General features: G+C 43.2%; 2 protein-coding genes across 2 annotated transcripts; both read left to right on the plus strand.

Annotated features, from left to right (window-relative positions):
- The first annotated feature begins 10220 nt into the window (after positions 1–10220).
- LOC112167753 (peroxisome biogenesis protein 7) lies at positions 10221–11553 on the plus strand. Its single transcript, XM_024304815.2, has one exon. The coding sequence runs from the start codon at positions 10407–10409 to the stop codon at positions 11367–11369; it is 963 nt and encodes a 320-aa protein (XP_024160583.1). The 5' UTR covers positions 10221–10406; the 3' UTR covers positions 11370–11553.
- Positions 11554–11667: 114 nt separating this feature from the next.
- Positions 11668–13484, plus strand: LOC112167754 (abscisic acid receptor PYL12). The gene has a single exon (XM_024304816.2). The coding sequence runs from the start codon at positions 12844–12846 to the stop codon at positions 13324–13326; it is 483 nt and encodes a 160-aa protein (XP_024160584.1). The 5' UTR covers positions 11668–12843; the 3' UTR covers positions 13327–13484.
- Positions 13485–14575: the final 1091 nt, after the last annotated feature.

The raw sequence follows: 14575 nt of genomic DNA on the forward strand, positions 1-14575 counted from the left end.
GTCCACCTTTCACGACCACCTTTTGTCAGTAGCTGCAACTCGTCCCCAGAATCCGGAATCTGAAAAATCACCACCGGAACCGGCCAAAATTCAACCGAACCGGCCACCGGAGTCCACTTGCAGAAGAACCGGCAGAAAGAAAAAAAGAAAAAGGAGGAGATCCTGTGCGGCCCAAGCCCACCTGCTGCAGCCCAAGCCCACTGTTGAGCCCACGTGCAGCAGGCCCCAGTGGAGCCCAAGTGCATCAGCCAAGCCGCCAAGCCGCTCTGCCACGTCAGCATCCCCGGTCAACAGTCAGTCAACTCCGGTCAACATTTTCTGGCGACTTTTCCAGCCAACTTCCGGCAGCTACAGTAACTTTTCCGGCCAACTTTTCAGTCAAGATTTCCGACAATTTTTCAAGGTAAACTTTTCTAAAAGTTCCCATTTTTTTGAAGTTTTTCAATTTCTTCTTCTTTTCTCGGGGACTTCCAATATCCCTTCTTGTACCCCCCTTTCTTCTTTATAGGGGAGACCAAAAGCCGAACTGTGGGGGTTCGTGCTCACTCCAAGCTTGGAGCTTGTAGAGTCCTCCAAACTTAGAGTTTGTTGAGAAGAAAACGATCGACCACATACATCGTTGTTTCGATCTAATCCAAAACCCCTCTTGGAATCAGATTTTCTTGGAAGCGACTACGTTCAGAAAATTCCTAATTTCTTGGAAGCAACTACGCTCAGAAATTTAATAGTTTTTCGTGATATCCTTTTCGCTCCGAAACTAACCTTAATCTTGTGTTGTTTTTCAGGATGAGTAACCTGAACAAGTTGAACTTCGTTCCACTAGAGACAACTGACGCAGGATACCACAGGTGGGTCCGAGATGTGCGCCAACATCTTAAAGCTGATGGACTTCTGGGAGCCATCCAAGAGCCTGGTCAGAACGTGCTCTCCATTGAGCAAGCTACTGCTTTCAAAGAAAAACAAGCTAAAGCCATAATTCTCATGACAAGGCACATGAATGTCGCGCTCCAAAATGAATACCTCAATGAGGAAGACCCAAGAAAGCTATGGGTAGAACTTGAGCAGCGATTTGGCAACGTTCGTGACTCCCTGCTTCCTGATTTAGAAGTGCGATGGCATAGCCTCCGCTTTTGTGATTTCAAGTCTGTGCTTGATTATAACTCGGAAGCCCTTCGTATCAAGTCTCTGATGGAGTTTTGTGGCCAAGCCATAACTGATACGATGTTGATCGAGAAGACTCTCTCTACCTTCCCCGTCTCTGCACTGATGATTTCAAAGAATTATTGGATTGATGTAAATGCAGGACGTATCACAAGGTTTCATGAGCTCATTGGAGCCATGAACGTAGCTGAAAAGCACGACAATATTCTTGTGAAGAACTATAATGTAGACCCGTGGAAACTAAGTCTATTCCGGAGTCTAACTATAGTCGCGCCCCCAATGGAAGACGCAATGAGCGAAACCCTAAGAGTAGGGACAATTCTGGACATTCTGGTCCATATGTTCGCCCTAAAGAGGAAGGAAATCGCCAAGAGAGGTGTGCACGGAACTGTGGAGGTCAACGTGTGAAGAGAGAAAGAGGCGGAGCCTCCGACCATGGTATTAACGCCAACAAAAGCATAGGTCGTCCAAATCGCGCCCCAATGGCGCCTCGATCAAGGGAGCCTGACCATAATGATGTTTGTTTTCGATGTGGATCAACTGAACATTGGGCCAAAACATGTACATCACCCCAGAATGTTGCAAACGCATACAAGACGTATCGTGAAGCAAGGGAAGCAAATTACATGGAACAAGAAGATCAAGATGGCGATCTAGATCTAAGGGTGGAAGACTACAAGGATCAAGACCCAGAAACTAGCGATTTTGATTAAGTCTTTTTATTTTCCAAGAGATGTAGGCGATTGCCATTTACTTTTTATTGGATTAGATTTTCTTTGATCAAAGAAACAATGATGTACTCCGTTGGCTTATGAATAAAATTTTGAGTTCTTTTCATTATGACTCAATTTTGATTCTGAGCATATTACTTTGTGACTACGATGGCTGGGCCATCAATATTAATTCAAGGACATGGAATAGCCCAAGTTCCACTTGCCAAATGGCACCTTAATTACTGTCACAGAAACTCTCTACACTCTTAGGGCAAATTGCCCTATGAATAGCCAATGGATTCCATGCGAAAACGCATGTAGAACGGAGATGAGTTCCTTTGCGAATACCTCTAATGATTGCGAACAAAGGCGCATCTTAGAGAAGTTTATGTATCTCTCTAGTGGACTCTATGTCACTATTCGAGCTATTAAATCCAATAAAGTTATGAGAGAAGATCTCTTGGATTTAGACACATATTGGCTTTGTCACGACAGCATAGGTCATCCTGGTCATGATATGATGATCCGTCCACTAAACACTTCACTCGGACATCCATCATTTTGAGCAAAACGAAGCAAGAATCTGATGACGCCATAAAAGGCGCCAACCATGAGCATAACTCCATGGTTGTTCCTCCTTGTGGCCATGACGCCATACATGTTAATTTCTATGGCTCCAACGCCATGATGGGAGATGTAGTCACACATTTTGCTTCTAATAGCGCTACAGACGCTCAGGCCCAACCAAAATCCTCATTGGTCGCTTCTAAGGCCTCTCGCTCATTTTGCAAAGCCAGTTCATTCGGGAAATTAGGACTGAGACCGTCCTACGCAAAGGATATGAAAATACTCATTATGTTCTTACATCAAATCCATGGGGATTCTATGGACTGATTCAACCAACATGCGGACGTTTAAATATCTCATGATGTTGGTTGACACGCAAACACGCTGGTCACGTGTCGTGCCATTGTCCACTTGAAATGCTGCTTACGCTACACTCCTAGCCCCTATCATATGACAACGGGCTCACTCCCCAGATCATCCTATTTAGTCAATTGGATTTGACTATGCTAGAGAGTTTACATCGAAAGATTTTCGATGGATATTGCAATGGGCTTGATGTTGGACATCACATTCCCACGTACACACCCAAATGGTCTTGCGGAAACGACTACGATGATAGTCCGGACATTGGTAATGCGCACCAATCTCCTTATATTCGCTTGGGGTAATGTAATATCGCATATAGCTATGCTAATTCGTCTACGACCTATTACCACTCAATATACCTCTGTGTTACAGCTAGTGATTGGGTACACGTATTTTGTACTTACGCACATTTGAGTGCGCCATTTATGTGCCAATTGCGCCGCCACAGCGCCCTATGATGGGTCTTTACAGACGAATGGGCAACTACATTGGATTTGAGACTCCAACAATCGTCCGCCACTTAATGCCCTTGCAAGGCGATCTCTTTACCGCTAGATTTGCAGGTTGTTACTTTGATGAGATAGTCTTCCCGTCGTTCGGGGGAGATAAGAACACAGATGTTCAACAGGAACGATAGGAATTGTCGTGGTCTGTCCCCACTATGTCTCATCTTGATCCCTATTAAAGTGACGAGATCACACAAATATGCTGCAAACATGCCTGCAAGGAAGTACGTCCCTACGAGAAGACATAGCGCCACCCTAAACGGAGGTAGGCATGGTGCCAATGCCAAAGAGAGTGGCACTCTGGCGTTACAGGCCATGGCCCCAGCTAGGATGCGAGGGAGGCCCGTGGGTTCGAAGGATACATTGGCACAAACCAATCCTTGATCATCGACACTCAAAAATCCGTCTCATGAGTATCTTTCGGGTTATGGTTATCGTTGGGGGACGCCTCAACGTCAAAACCTATTCCTGAGAATATAGAGCTCTATGAAACTTACACTAGTGTACATGAGACGTGGGATAGAAACTCCATCATAATTGGTGATGTAGTTGCGTATTTCATTGCGCATGAGTTTGTTGAGTCAGATGATATCGAACCACGCTCCGTTGATGAATGAATGCCAACGTAGAGAGATTTGGCCTAAATGGAAAGATGCGATCCAGGTTAAAATGGATTCTCTAACGAAGAGGAAGGTTTTCGAGTTAGAGATGCTAACACCTCCTGACATAAAACCTATTGACTAATGGGTCTTCGTCAGAAAGCGTGATGAGAAAAAGAGATGGTAATCTCGCCTTATGGCGCAAGGCTTCTCACAAAACGCCCTGGAATCGACTACAATGAGATATATTCCCTCGTAATGGATGTCATTGCACTCCACCACCTTGTCAGTTTGGTAGTTTCCGAATAACTGAACATGCAGCTTACAAATGTGGTCACTACGTATCTCTATGGGGATCTAGATACGGAATATACATGAAGGTTCATGGTAAACTTCATTTACCCAAGTCAAGAGGCTCTAGACCACGGAGCGCGTTTACAATAAGATTGAAACGCTCACTAAAGTGACTACTTGATTGGGAAGGGATATGCCCACGCGTTTCTATAACAAGTTTCGGATTCTATAGCGGTTCATGTTGGACATGATCTTCATTAGAAGCCCTTAAAGAGTTAAGGGAAACCGCTAAACACTTGAAATCCGAGTTTGAGATGAAGGATTTTGGGAGAACACGATTATGGCTCGGTTTGGAACTTGAGCATCATGTCGATAGATGCTTAGGCATTTTGACAAGGTCAAGCCTTCAAGCACCCCCATGATCGTCCGTAGTCTTAATCCTGAAAAGGATCCTCTTCGTCGAAAGAATGATGACGAAGATGTGCTAGAGGCAGGAGTGCCTTACTTAGTACAATAGGCGCATTATTGTACTTATCCCAATGCACAAGACCGGACATCTCATATGTTGTGAACTTGTTAGCTAGATATAGCTCTGCGCCAACGCGACGCTATTGGATTAGTGTAAAGATATCTTTCGATATTTGAGATGTATGATTGATATGGGCTTGTTTTATCCCTACAAAGAGATGATGGATTCGGACCCATCACACACCAGGTACGCCGCCAACACTGGCCTGCGTCCACTACCCCCATCCCAAAACGACATGTGTGTTGGAAGGTTTTGCTGATGTTGGGTATCTCTCTGACCCACACAAAGGTCATTCCCAATCCGGTCAAGTGTTCACCATGGGAAAAGACCGTGACATCTTGGAGGTCTACAGAATAGACCATAGTCGCTATATCTTCGAATAATGCAGAGATCATTGCTCTTCACGAAGTGGTTCTTGAATGTATATGGATTGGATCCATAATTACGCATGTTCGAACAATTGTGGTTTGAAGTCTACCACAGATGAGCCTACGAGCATTTAGGATAATACTGCTTGTTTTGAACAAATGAGGCAAGGCTACATCAAAAGCGATAACACCAAGCATAATCAGCAACAACAGACTCTCCTTGAGATCAAAGTGAACTAGGTTCAATCTGAGGACAGTGAGGCAGACTTGTTTACTAAGTCATTGCCCAAATCCACCATCGAGAAACATGTGGCAAGGATTGACTTGCAGAAATTATCTGAACTCCCATGATCGTAGTCATCAGGGGGAGGCGCAGACATCAAAGGGAGATGTCTACATGTTCACCTCGAAACGTGAAGGGTGTGTTGTGCTCTTTTTCCCTTCGACCGAGGTTATTTTTGTCTCATTGGGTTTTTGTTACTCGGCAAGGTTTTTAAAGAGGCAACGAGAGAAGCACCGCGTTTGGACAACACAAGGAGGAGTGTTTAAGGATATCTCTATTTGTGTTTAATCCAAACTCTAGGTTACTTGACCTAGTGGTAATAGGGTTCAATTAGAAGAATCTAGAGATTCTCTTTCCTTGTATGATTCTAACTCTATGTATTGTAATCCTCTATATAAAGAGGCCCCTATTATCAATGAGAATACACAGCGATTATCTCTCAATTTCTGATTCCCTAATACATCATTTAATTTATACCAAATAGTAGAATATATTAAAGTTTCCTAATAAAATTATAATATGATTTACTTCCATTTTTTATTTTTTTTCTTTCATTTTCAATATTCATCTATTTTAATCCATGTTAAAAGATTAGTAAGTTAACAACTATGAGCAATGAAGAAAAGTTTTTTTTTGTGTGTGTGTGTTTTACATAGGGTATTGCAAAGATGATGAAGTTCATACTAATAGTTTTTTGAATTGAACCACAAATTACAATGAGGAGGCAACAAAAAGATTATAAAAAAATATTAATAAATTCAAATTTAGGTGGAGAATATGAAGATTAATGTTATTCAATGAAAAATTAAGTAGTCTTTGTATTTAATTAATTAGTTATGTATTTAATTTTCCAACATATTAGAATTTTAAAAAAATTAGTGTACTTATTAAATTTTTTTTTTATAATCGAGCCAGTAGGGCGAATATATATTTATCACAAGCCAGAATAGGTCATTACATACCCTTCCGCTACCATCTATAAACAGACAAGAAGATAGTGGTAGTACCCACAATGGTACATAAAAAATAGACCAACTCATTGTACAATCAATACGTAGACATAGCGGGAATCCCCCTTTGGTACTACGCCGGAGGCGCTAGAAAGATCCGGCCCTTCCAACCTAACTCTGTAACCAATAAACCTAGCTGCCTAGAGACCTCAATTGGTGTACACCTAGATCCACTGAGAATTAAGTCGACAAGACCAGACCAAATGCAAAAACTAAATGCACAGAAGTGCCTAAACTGTCCCTGAAAAAAAAGGACTTATTGAAAGTAATAAAATTACTATCCTAGATAATGCACTAGGGCCAAAACCCTAGCCCAAAACTCAAAGCCCAAAGAGGACAGCCAGCAAAGAAAGTCCACCCAAGCCCATATGGCAGGTCCGGTCCAGACCACCCCCAAGCCCATATGGCAACCCACGCCACCACAGAGAAAGCCAAACCCGATCCAGGTCGCCCGCCTCACACCGCCATCGAGTCAGCCCCGTGGCACCGTCGACCAAGCAAAACCCGTCATTAGAGCTAAATCGCCGCCCCTGTTCGAATGACCACCTCCATGCACCATCCCAGCCAAACCTCCGACAAAACCCGAGCAAACCCCATCTGATGGAACCCCCATGAGCCATAACCATCAATACCTGTCCGGCAGCAGACCCATGACAATGGCGAGGCCAGAGGCCAGCCCAGAGTCCGAGCGCCGCTGGACGAGCATGAAATCTTGGATTGGAAAAAACCGGCCTTTAGGGTTCTCGAGGAGAGAGAGAGAGAGAGAGAGAGAGAGAGAGAGAGAGAGAGAGAGAGAGAGAGAGAGAGAGAATATGTTTTTTTTCTCTTTTAAGGAGAAACACTCTTTTAATAGAGCCAGTAGGGCGAATATATAATTCAATTATGTATTGGGTGAACTAAGAAAATAGTAGGGTGGCAATAGCCGCGCCCTTTTTATTTTTCTCAATTTCCCCTATTAGCTCAATATGCAAAACAATCTTACCTTTTAAACTTTTAATACAATTAATCAGACATACCATATATATCATGATGTCTATATATGGGGGGATATACCTTCCTTATGACTTAATTGGGCATAATGCAAAACAGGACGATAAAGAAAGATATCTGTACACCAGAGTCGAATACAGAAATATATCTATGGGGTACAAATTCACTGACCAGATTTGTGTTTTTATAGCTATATAAAGACGCCAAACGAAAAGAAATGCATCCAAGAAAGAAAACAAACCAAAGCAAAGAAAACATGGTCCTGTTGGCATTCGCTTTCTTCATTGTTTCATTTCTTTTCTTCTGCCTAGCTCCAGGGTTTGAGCACAAGATAAGACTTGCCAGGCTAGAGCAGCCTCAAAATGAGCTCCAAAAGCAACTTGAAGGGGAGAACGAACGATCTGAGAGGCTGGATGCGTGGATAAGACAGCTTCAGGCCGAGAGCTCGATCAGCCTCGAAATGGAGGGGCTTGATAGGGAAGAGCTCGACAGATTGCGGACAAGCTTGGTAGAGTTGCAGACGCATGTCAGAAATCAGATCAGAGAGAGGAGCTCGGGTGACTCCGCGTCTTCTTCCTCCGCTGAAAAGAAATTCGAGTAGCTAGGATATGTATATATGAATCTAATTAACATTGCATATAGTACTATATATAACTGGTTTGCATGCATTAATTTGATGATCTGTGCAATTCTGATTGTCACAAAGAATTTTTCTCAAGTATAAAAGAAAAGGCCTATATTATTTGAGTATTTTAGTGCACATTCGTGTAATGAACCTCACTGATTGAACAAACCAAACTGTTTAACTAGTTAAGAACATGAATTATGAATAAAGAATGCGTATGTGATAATCTCTTAAGGCATGAAAGTGAAATGGTTAACTAGCTATTACAGAAAACTTAAAAATGTGAATCGGTTATAATCTCAATCTGGTAAGCTAACACATCAAATAATATCATCCCATCAAATGCAAGTATAATATTGACGTATACTTAACTCAATAGAGTTATCAGAGCTCATTTGGCCGTGAGGCATGCACACGTGGAATAACCGGCTCTGATACCATGATAAAGTATTTTGGGGTTCACATCAAAAATCAATTGGCAACGGATATAGTGACCCAAACCTTTATAAACCCACAGACAAAGTCTCATTGTACCCATGTGGGATATATAATCTCAACACTCAGTTGTGTTCAATTACCTTAAGATTTAAATCCAATGATAAATAATAACGATAAAAAATAGATAAAATTTAAATAACTCATTATTTTTCACCGTATGATTTGGATCTAAACTCGAACTTAAAAACATGCCGAAATTCTATAATAACCTATACTTGAGAATCAAAATTGAAGAAGTGAAAATTTTAATTCTTAATAAGATATTGTCCTGTCTCTAAGAGCTTATTGTAATAAGGGGTTTAGACATTTAAAAAAAAAAAAGCGAACTCTAGGGTTTGAGCAAAGAGCGATGGCGGCACTCTTCTGAGGATCCGTTGGTACCAGAGATGAGGTGATGAAGGCATTGATTGTGTACTTGCTCAGCATTGGCTGGTGTGGAGTAGATCTGAGTTGGGGGTCATCTCCTATCTCGGATCTGCGATGTTGTGCTTGGTCCAACAGGTTGGGTTCGATCAGGTTTGATTTTGATCGCATGTTATGGCGATAGGGTAGGCCACCTGAGTTTAGCGCAACAAGGTTGACGATGAAGGTTGGGATGTCCATCGCGGGGAGGTGTCTTGGCTATGGCTGTCGACATCTGGATCTGGGATTGGCGGTTGAGGCGTGAGGGGTGCAAGCATTGATGGGCGCGGTGAGTCAGGGCAGTTGGCAGGCAGAGGTGCAGCCAATGACGGTGCGGCGGAGGGCCTAGGAGTCGGCACGGCGCAGGCGATCTGAGGTGCGACAACGGGCAAAGGCAGTACTGGTTTTCCCTTTCTGCGCCTGGTCTTACCTTGACTGGGTGCCCATATCAGTTTTTTGGGTGCCTAGTATAAGGTCGTGGGCTTGGGGGCTAGGTTGGCTTTGGGCCCAAAACAGAGCCCAATGGTTGGGCTTGAGTTCTCCACAGATTTGGATTTGGGACCCAGGAGGTGTTTTGGATAATTGCTTGCTCAAGTGTGTTCTTCTTATTATCTCGGGTGTGTTGTGTTTACGTGCAGGCATATTGCTTGTGGCTATGTTCTATAAAAGATCTTTGTATAATCACGCTGCGAGTACCACAATTGCGTGCCTGGCGAGCAGTGTTAATTGTGCTAGGACGAACATAGTTTTGAGTTATCTACCGATCTCTTGCATGCCCGAAGTACAGATTCTGATGGTTTGGTCTCCAAATCTCAAGGTCGTGCAATGGTCTCATTGTTGGTAATTATCTTGAGGAGGTTGGGAACTTATCTTCAGTTTTCTGTTAGTTCCTCTATAAGTGATTCAGAGCAGTATTTTATTGTACATGAACTTCCTGTTGGTGTAGCACACATTTTGGTTTGTTCTAACTTAGCTCTAGCTTCAAGCCGTCTGTGGCTTGTGTCTGCTTCCAAAATTTTTCGGAATGCCATTCTAAACGATTGGAATCATTCAATGAATTCACTTTTCAAAAAAAAGAAAAGAAAAAAAAGGAGAGAATTTAGGCTTTATGTCCCCAATTGTATTCAACAATATGCTTGAGGACAACAGCACAACTCTTTATTCAAAAAAAAAAAAAAATTACTAAACGGAGGAAGTGAAAAAATGTCTTCGATTCTTTTACAATAACCGTAGTTACTATGAATGAACACATTACTTCGATTTAACATGTGACGCCTAATAATTTCTCGCATGAATAATCAAAATGACCAAACAAAATGAAGATTTGATTAAATTTTTACAAGGTTCTCTGCATATCCCAAGAAAAAAAAGACAAAGGATAAATGTTTCACACCCCCAAATCCCTCAGGACTCTGTAAATCCCCAAATCCAAACGCATAGAGAGATAAAGAGATAGAAATAGAGAGAGGGAGAGCGGAACCGGAGTTAGATTACAATGCCGGTTTTCAAAACCCCATTCAACGGCTACTCCGTCAAGTTCAGCCCCTTCTACGAGTCACGCCTCGCCGTCGCCACCTCCCAAAACTTCGGCATCCTCGGCAACGGCCGCCTCCACGTCATCGACCTCTCCCCCGCCGCCCCTGGCCCCACCCCCATCACCGAGCTCGTCTCCTTCGACACCGCCGACGGCGTCTACGACGTCGCCTGGTCCGAGTCCCACGACTCCCTCCTCGTCGCCGCCATCGCCGACGGCTCCGTCAAGCTCTACGACCTCGCCCTCCCGCCCACCTCCAACCCCCTCCGCTCCCTCCACGAGCACACTCGCGAGGTCAGCTCCGCCGACTACAACCCCACGCGCCGCGACTCGTTCCTCACCGCCTCCTGGGACGACACCGTCAAGCTCTGGACCGTCGACCGCCCCGCCTCCGTCCGCACCTTCAAGGAGCACGCCTACTGCGTCTACTCCGCCGTCTGGAACCCCCGCCACGCCGACGTCTTCGCCTCCGCCTCCGGCGACTGCACCGCACGCGTCTGGGACGTGCGTGAGCCCGGATCCACCATGATCATCCCGGCGCACGAGTTCGAGATCCTCTCCTGCGATTGGAACAAGTACGACGACTGCGTCATCGCCACCGCCTCCGTCGACAAATCGATCAAGGTCTGGGACGTCAGGTCCATCCGAGCGCCGATCTCGGTGCTCAACGGCCACGGCTACGCCGTCAGAAAAGTCAAATTCTCGCCGCACCGGCAGAGCCTCATGATGTCGTGCTCGTACGACATGTCGGTTTGCCTGTGGGATTACATGGTGGAGGATGCGCTGGTGGGGCGGTACGACCACCACTCGGAGTTCGCCGTCGGAATCGATATGAGCGTTTTGGTGGAGGGACTTCTTGCCAGCACCGGTTGGGATGAGCTTGTCTATGTTTGGCAGCACGGTACTGACCCCAGAGCGCCTTGAAAACCAGAAGTTAGTCCTTTTTTCTTTTTTTTCTTTTTTTTCTTTATACTAGTTCTTGAATTGTGAAATGTGATTGCTCCAATGCTGTGTTACTGAATAAAGATCATATATTGGAACTTGTATAGCAAATTGAATGAACTATAAGGTTAGTTTTCAATGAGAAATGAGATTGCTTCTTTGGTCATCTACTTGTGATGTGCTCTGATGAAGTTCAGTCTATCCTTATATATACTGTTGGGTCTGTGTTAGGATTGATGGTAAGCTGGACTGAGTTTTCGTTGCATTTGCTTTGTGAAGTTCTATGATTTCTTATTATGCCAATTGAATTTTACCGTGTTCCTAATTGCCATAGAGCTTTGTAAAGATGATGAATTCAGAGGAAGGGAAAATCTGATTGCGTTTGATGGCATATAATTGGCGCTAACTTACCTCGAGTGTGTGTATTACTTGGAGTTGGTGATGTTTATATTTGTTAGAAGTGCCGAGGCATATGAAGTGTGAAGGTTTTGATACTCTTCATGGGGCTCAGTAGTAAGAAGTAGAAACTTGCTCTCTGAGTCTGCAAAGCACAAGTGCTCTGCCTGCACTTGAAGCCATGCATTAGCTCCTCAACCACTAGGTTACAAATTTTGATTTCGATCAAAAAGCTAGAAAAGCAAAGGAAAACTAGGAAGGTCTTAGTCACTTGATCTCAGCACGCCAACCATAACTCGGATTAGTAGTTTTGATTCCCCTGGCTTCTTCACCATTTTCTCCTTGCTGAGTGATCATAACCTTCCCAATTTTCTCTTTGGTCAGCTTACACCTTTTTCTACTGTAACGGAATAAAAACAATAAACTTGAGTGTAAAAGAGTCGTAAAGAGTTCCTTGTTTTAGCTTCACCAGGTGGAATAGGTTTTTTTTATTTTTTTTAATATTTTTTTTATGACAGGTGGAATAGGTTTGGTTGTTTGAATACTGTGGCTAGTTTTCAGTTTACACCATTTCAAAAACCGAATACAAACAATGAGCTTGAGTCAAAAACAGAGTCGCAAAGAATGCCTCATTTTAGCTTCACCTGGTGGAATAGGGTTGGTTGCCTGAATATACTATGGGTCAAGTTATTTGCAAATATATTGTATACATGACTTGGCCACTGTGTGCTTTTTATAGCCATGAGTACAGGATAAGATGCAGCATTTTAGGAAACCCCCGGAAGAAGATAAACTTAGCTGCTAAGGCACAAAATCAAACCCATCTCCCAAACATCCGTAACCATTCCATAAGAAGCCAAGCTTCTTTGTTTTTAATGAAGTAACTACTCTAAACTGCCTCTTGTCTTTTGCCTGCCAAAGAGAGAAAACTTTTGTCTTTTCCCAAGCTTAGCCAATTTACATAACCAACATGGTCTCCGATACACCAACAAAGAATAGTAGGAAGAGTTTCCACCAAGCCTAAGGTACTATACTATCAAACCCAAAACACAAACCCATAATGGAGAGCTACCATAGCCATGCCCTCTTACCAAACCCGTGTGGCTCAAGCCTGGTCCAGAACATAGATGCACCACTTCCTCTGGCTTGGTCAATCCTTCGCCAGTTTGATAACCCTCAAGCCTACAAGCAGTTCGTAAGGAGCTGCACAATGCGCGCTGGGGATGGAGGCATAGGAAGCATACGTGAAGTGATGGTCAGCACTTGTTTACCTGCCAAAACCAGCATGGAGAGGCTCGACAAGCTTGACGATGACAAGCATGTCCTTGATTTCAGCATTGTTGGCGGAGAACACAAGCTGGTGAATTACAGTTCTACTACGACGGTGCAAGAGAAAGCTAGAAAGACTGTTGTGACTCAGTCTTATGTGGTGGATGCCCCTGCTGGGAGTAGTATAGTGGATGCTTGCTTGTTTGCTAATACTATCATAGAGTGCAACCTCAGGTCACTGGCTAAAGTTACAGAAAGGATGGCTGCTAATTGATTAGTTTGTAGGATCGAGGGTTTTATCAGATAGTTAAGAGGTTTCTGACCTCGTTTAAATTGTTTCATATTTTGAGGTGGCTATTGTACAGGCTGTGCTGTTGTTGTTGCTTCTTCTTGTTGTAGTTGTAAATATGCGAGGCATCTCGCAGACATTTTATGATAAGAAATTCATGATTTCATGAATACTTCTTTTTACCCAGTGTTTGGTCAAATTGAAAGAAAAGAATAGAAAGCAAGGGAAAGTTGTTTATGGTCCTGTGCTTCTTGGTTTCGATGACTATGGCCGAAAAAGACCGATTCTCAAAGCAGTGAAAAAATAAAATTGTAGTGTGAAACTAACAAGAATGCAGCTGAAGTCGGGACTTTTCGCTCTGTTCATAGTCATATGCAATTTTCGGGAACCCCTTCCCCAATGGCTTTTATCGAAAATTCACTTGATTAGACGAAAACGAAGCTGCAAAATTGCTCCGCATGGTCACTGCCCATGCCCATATTACATATCCATGTAAAATTTCGGAAATGTAAACGCATATTTAGCAAATAGATGTGCTGCTTGATTACATCTGCCGGGAGAAAACACACAATTCATTACATGGAAACTCTTCTATTTGATTTTTGTTTCTTGGGTTACAAGGAGCCCAAGATAAGAACAAACTAAAGAAACCTAGCCAAGAGGGCAAGCACTAATAGGCGATGATCTTCCAGCATTCATTTGTTTCATTTCACACTGCAAGCACAGACAGCCCCGAGTGGCAGCGGATTCCACCGTTCACCGGAGTGGAAGCAAAAGAGGGTTGATGCCGTCAACCCTCTACTTGCTCGGATGTAGCGGCTTTTTTTTTTTTTTTCCTATGCTGATGAAAAACGGCAGCAGTAGAGCAAAAGAAGGCTGATGATTTGAATCCATGCCAAAAGGTTTGCTTTTCATTACTTGTTGTGATTTGGATCGTGAACCTCGAGATGCTGCTTCTTTTGTGCTTTACTAGGCACGGCATGCAGATTGCAGAGAGAATCGTGCAATAGTTCATAGGAAGTGAGGATTAGAATTTCGACTAAGCGAAATTAGAATTTGATGAAAGATGATTAACATTTCCATCAAGTTACTAATAAAGATGAATCAGAAACTCATTTTCTACAAAGTTGGCCTTCTTTTTTCAAACCTTCAAAATTTAGTAATTATACCTTGCACTTCTTTTAGTTGTTTAGTCCTCTCCTTTGTGTAATGCAGAGGGGATAACGTCTGAGAT

The sequence above is a fragment of the Rosa chinensis genome, chromosome 5 (assembly GCF_002994745.2).
Source record: "Rosa chinensis cultivar Old Blush chromosome 5, RchiOBHm-V2, whole genome shotgun sequence".
In the NCBI taxonomy this organism is placed as follows: domain Eukaryota; kingdom Viridiplantae; phylum Streptophyta; class Magnoliopsida; order Rosales; family Rosaceae; genus Rosa; species Rosa chinensis.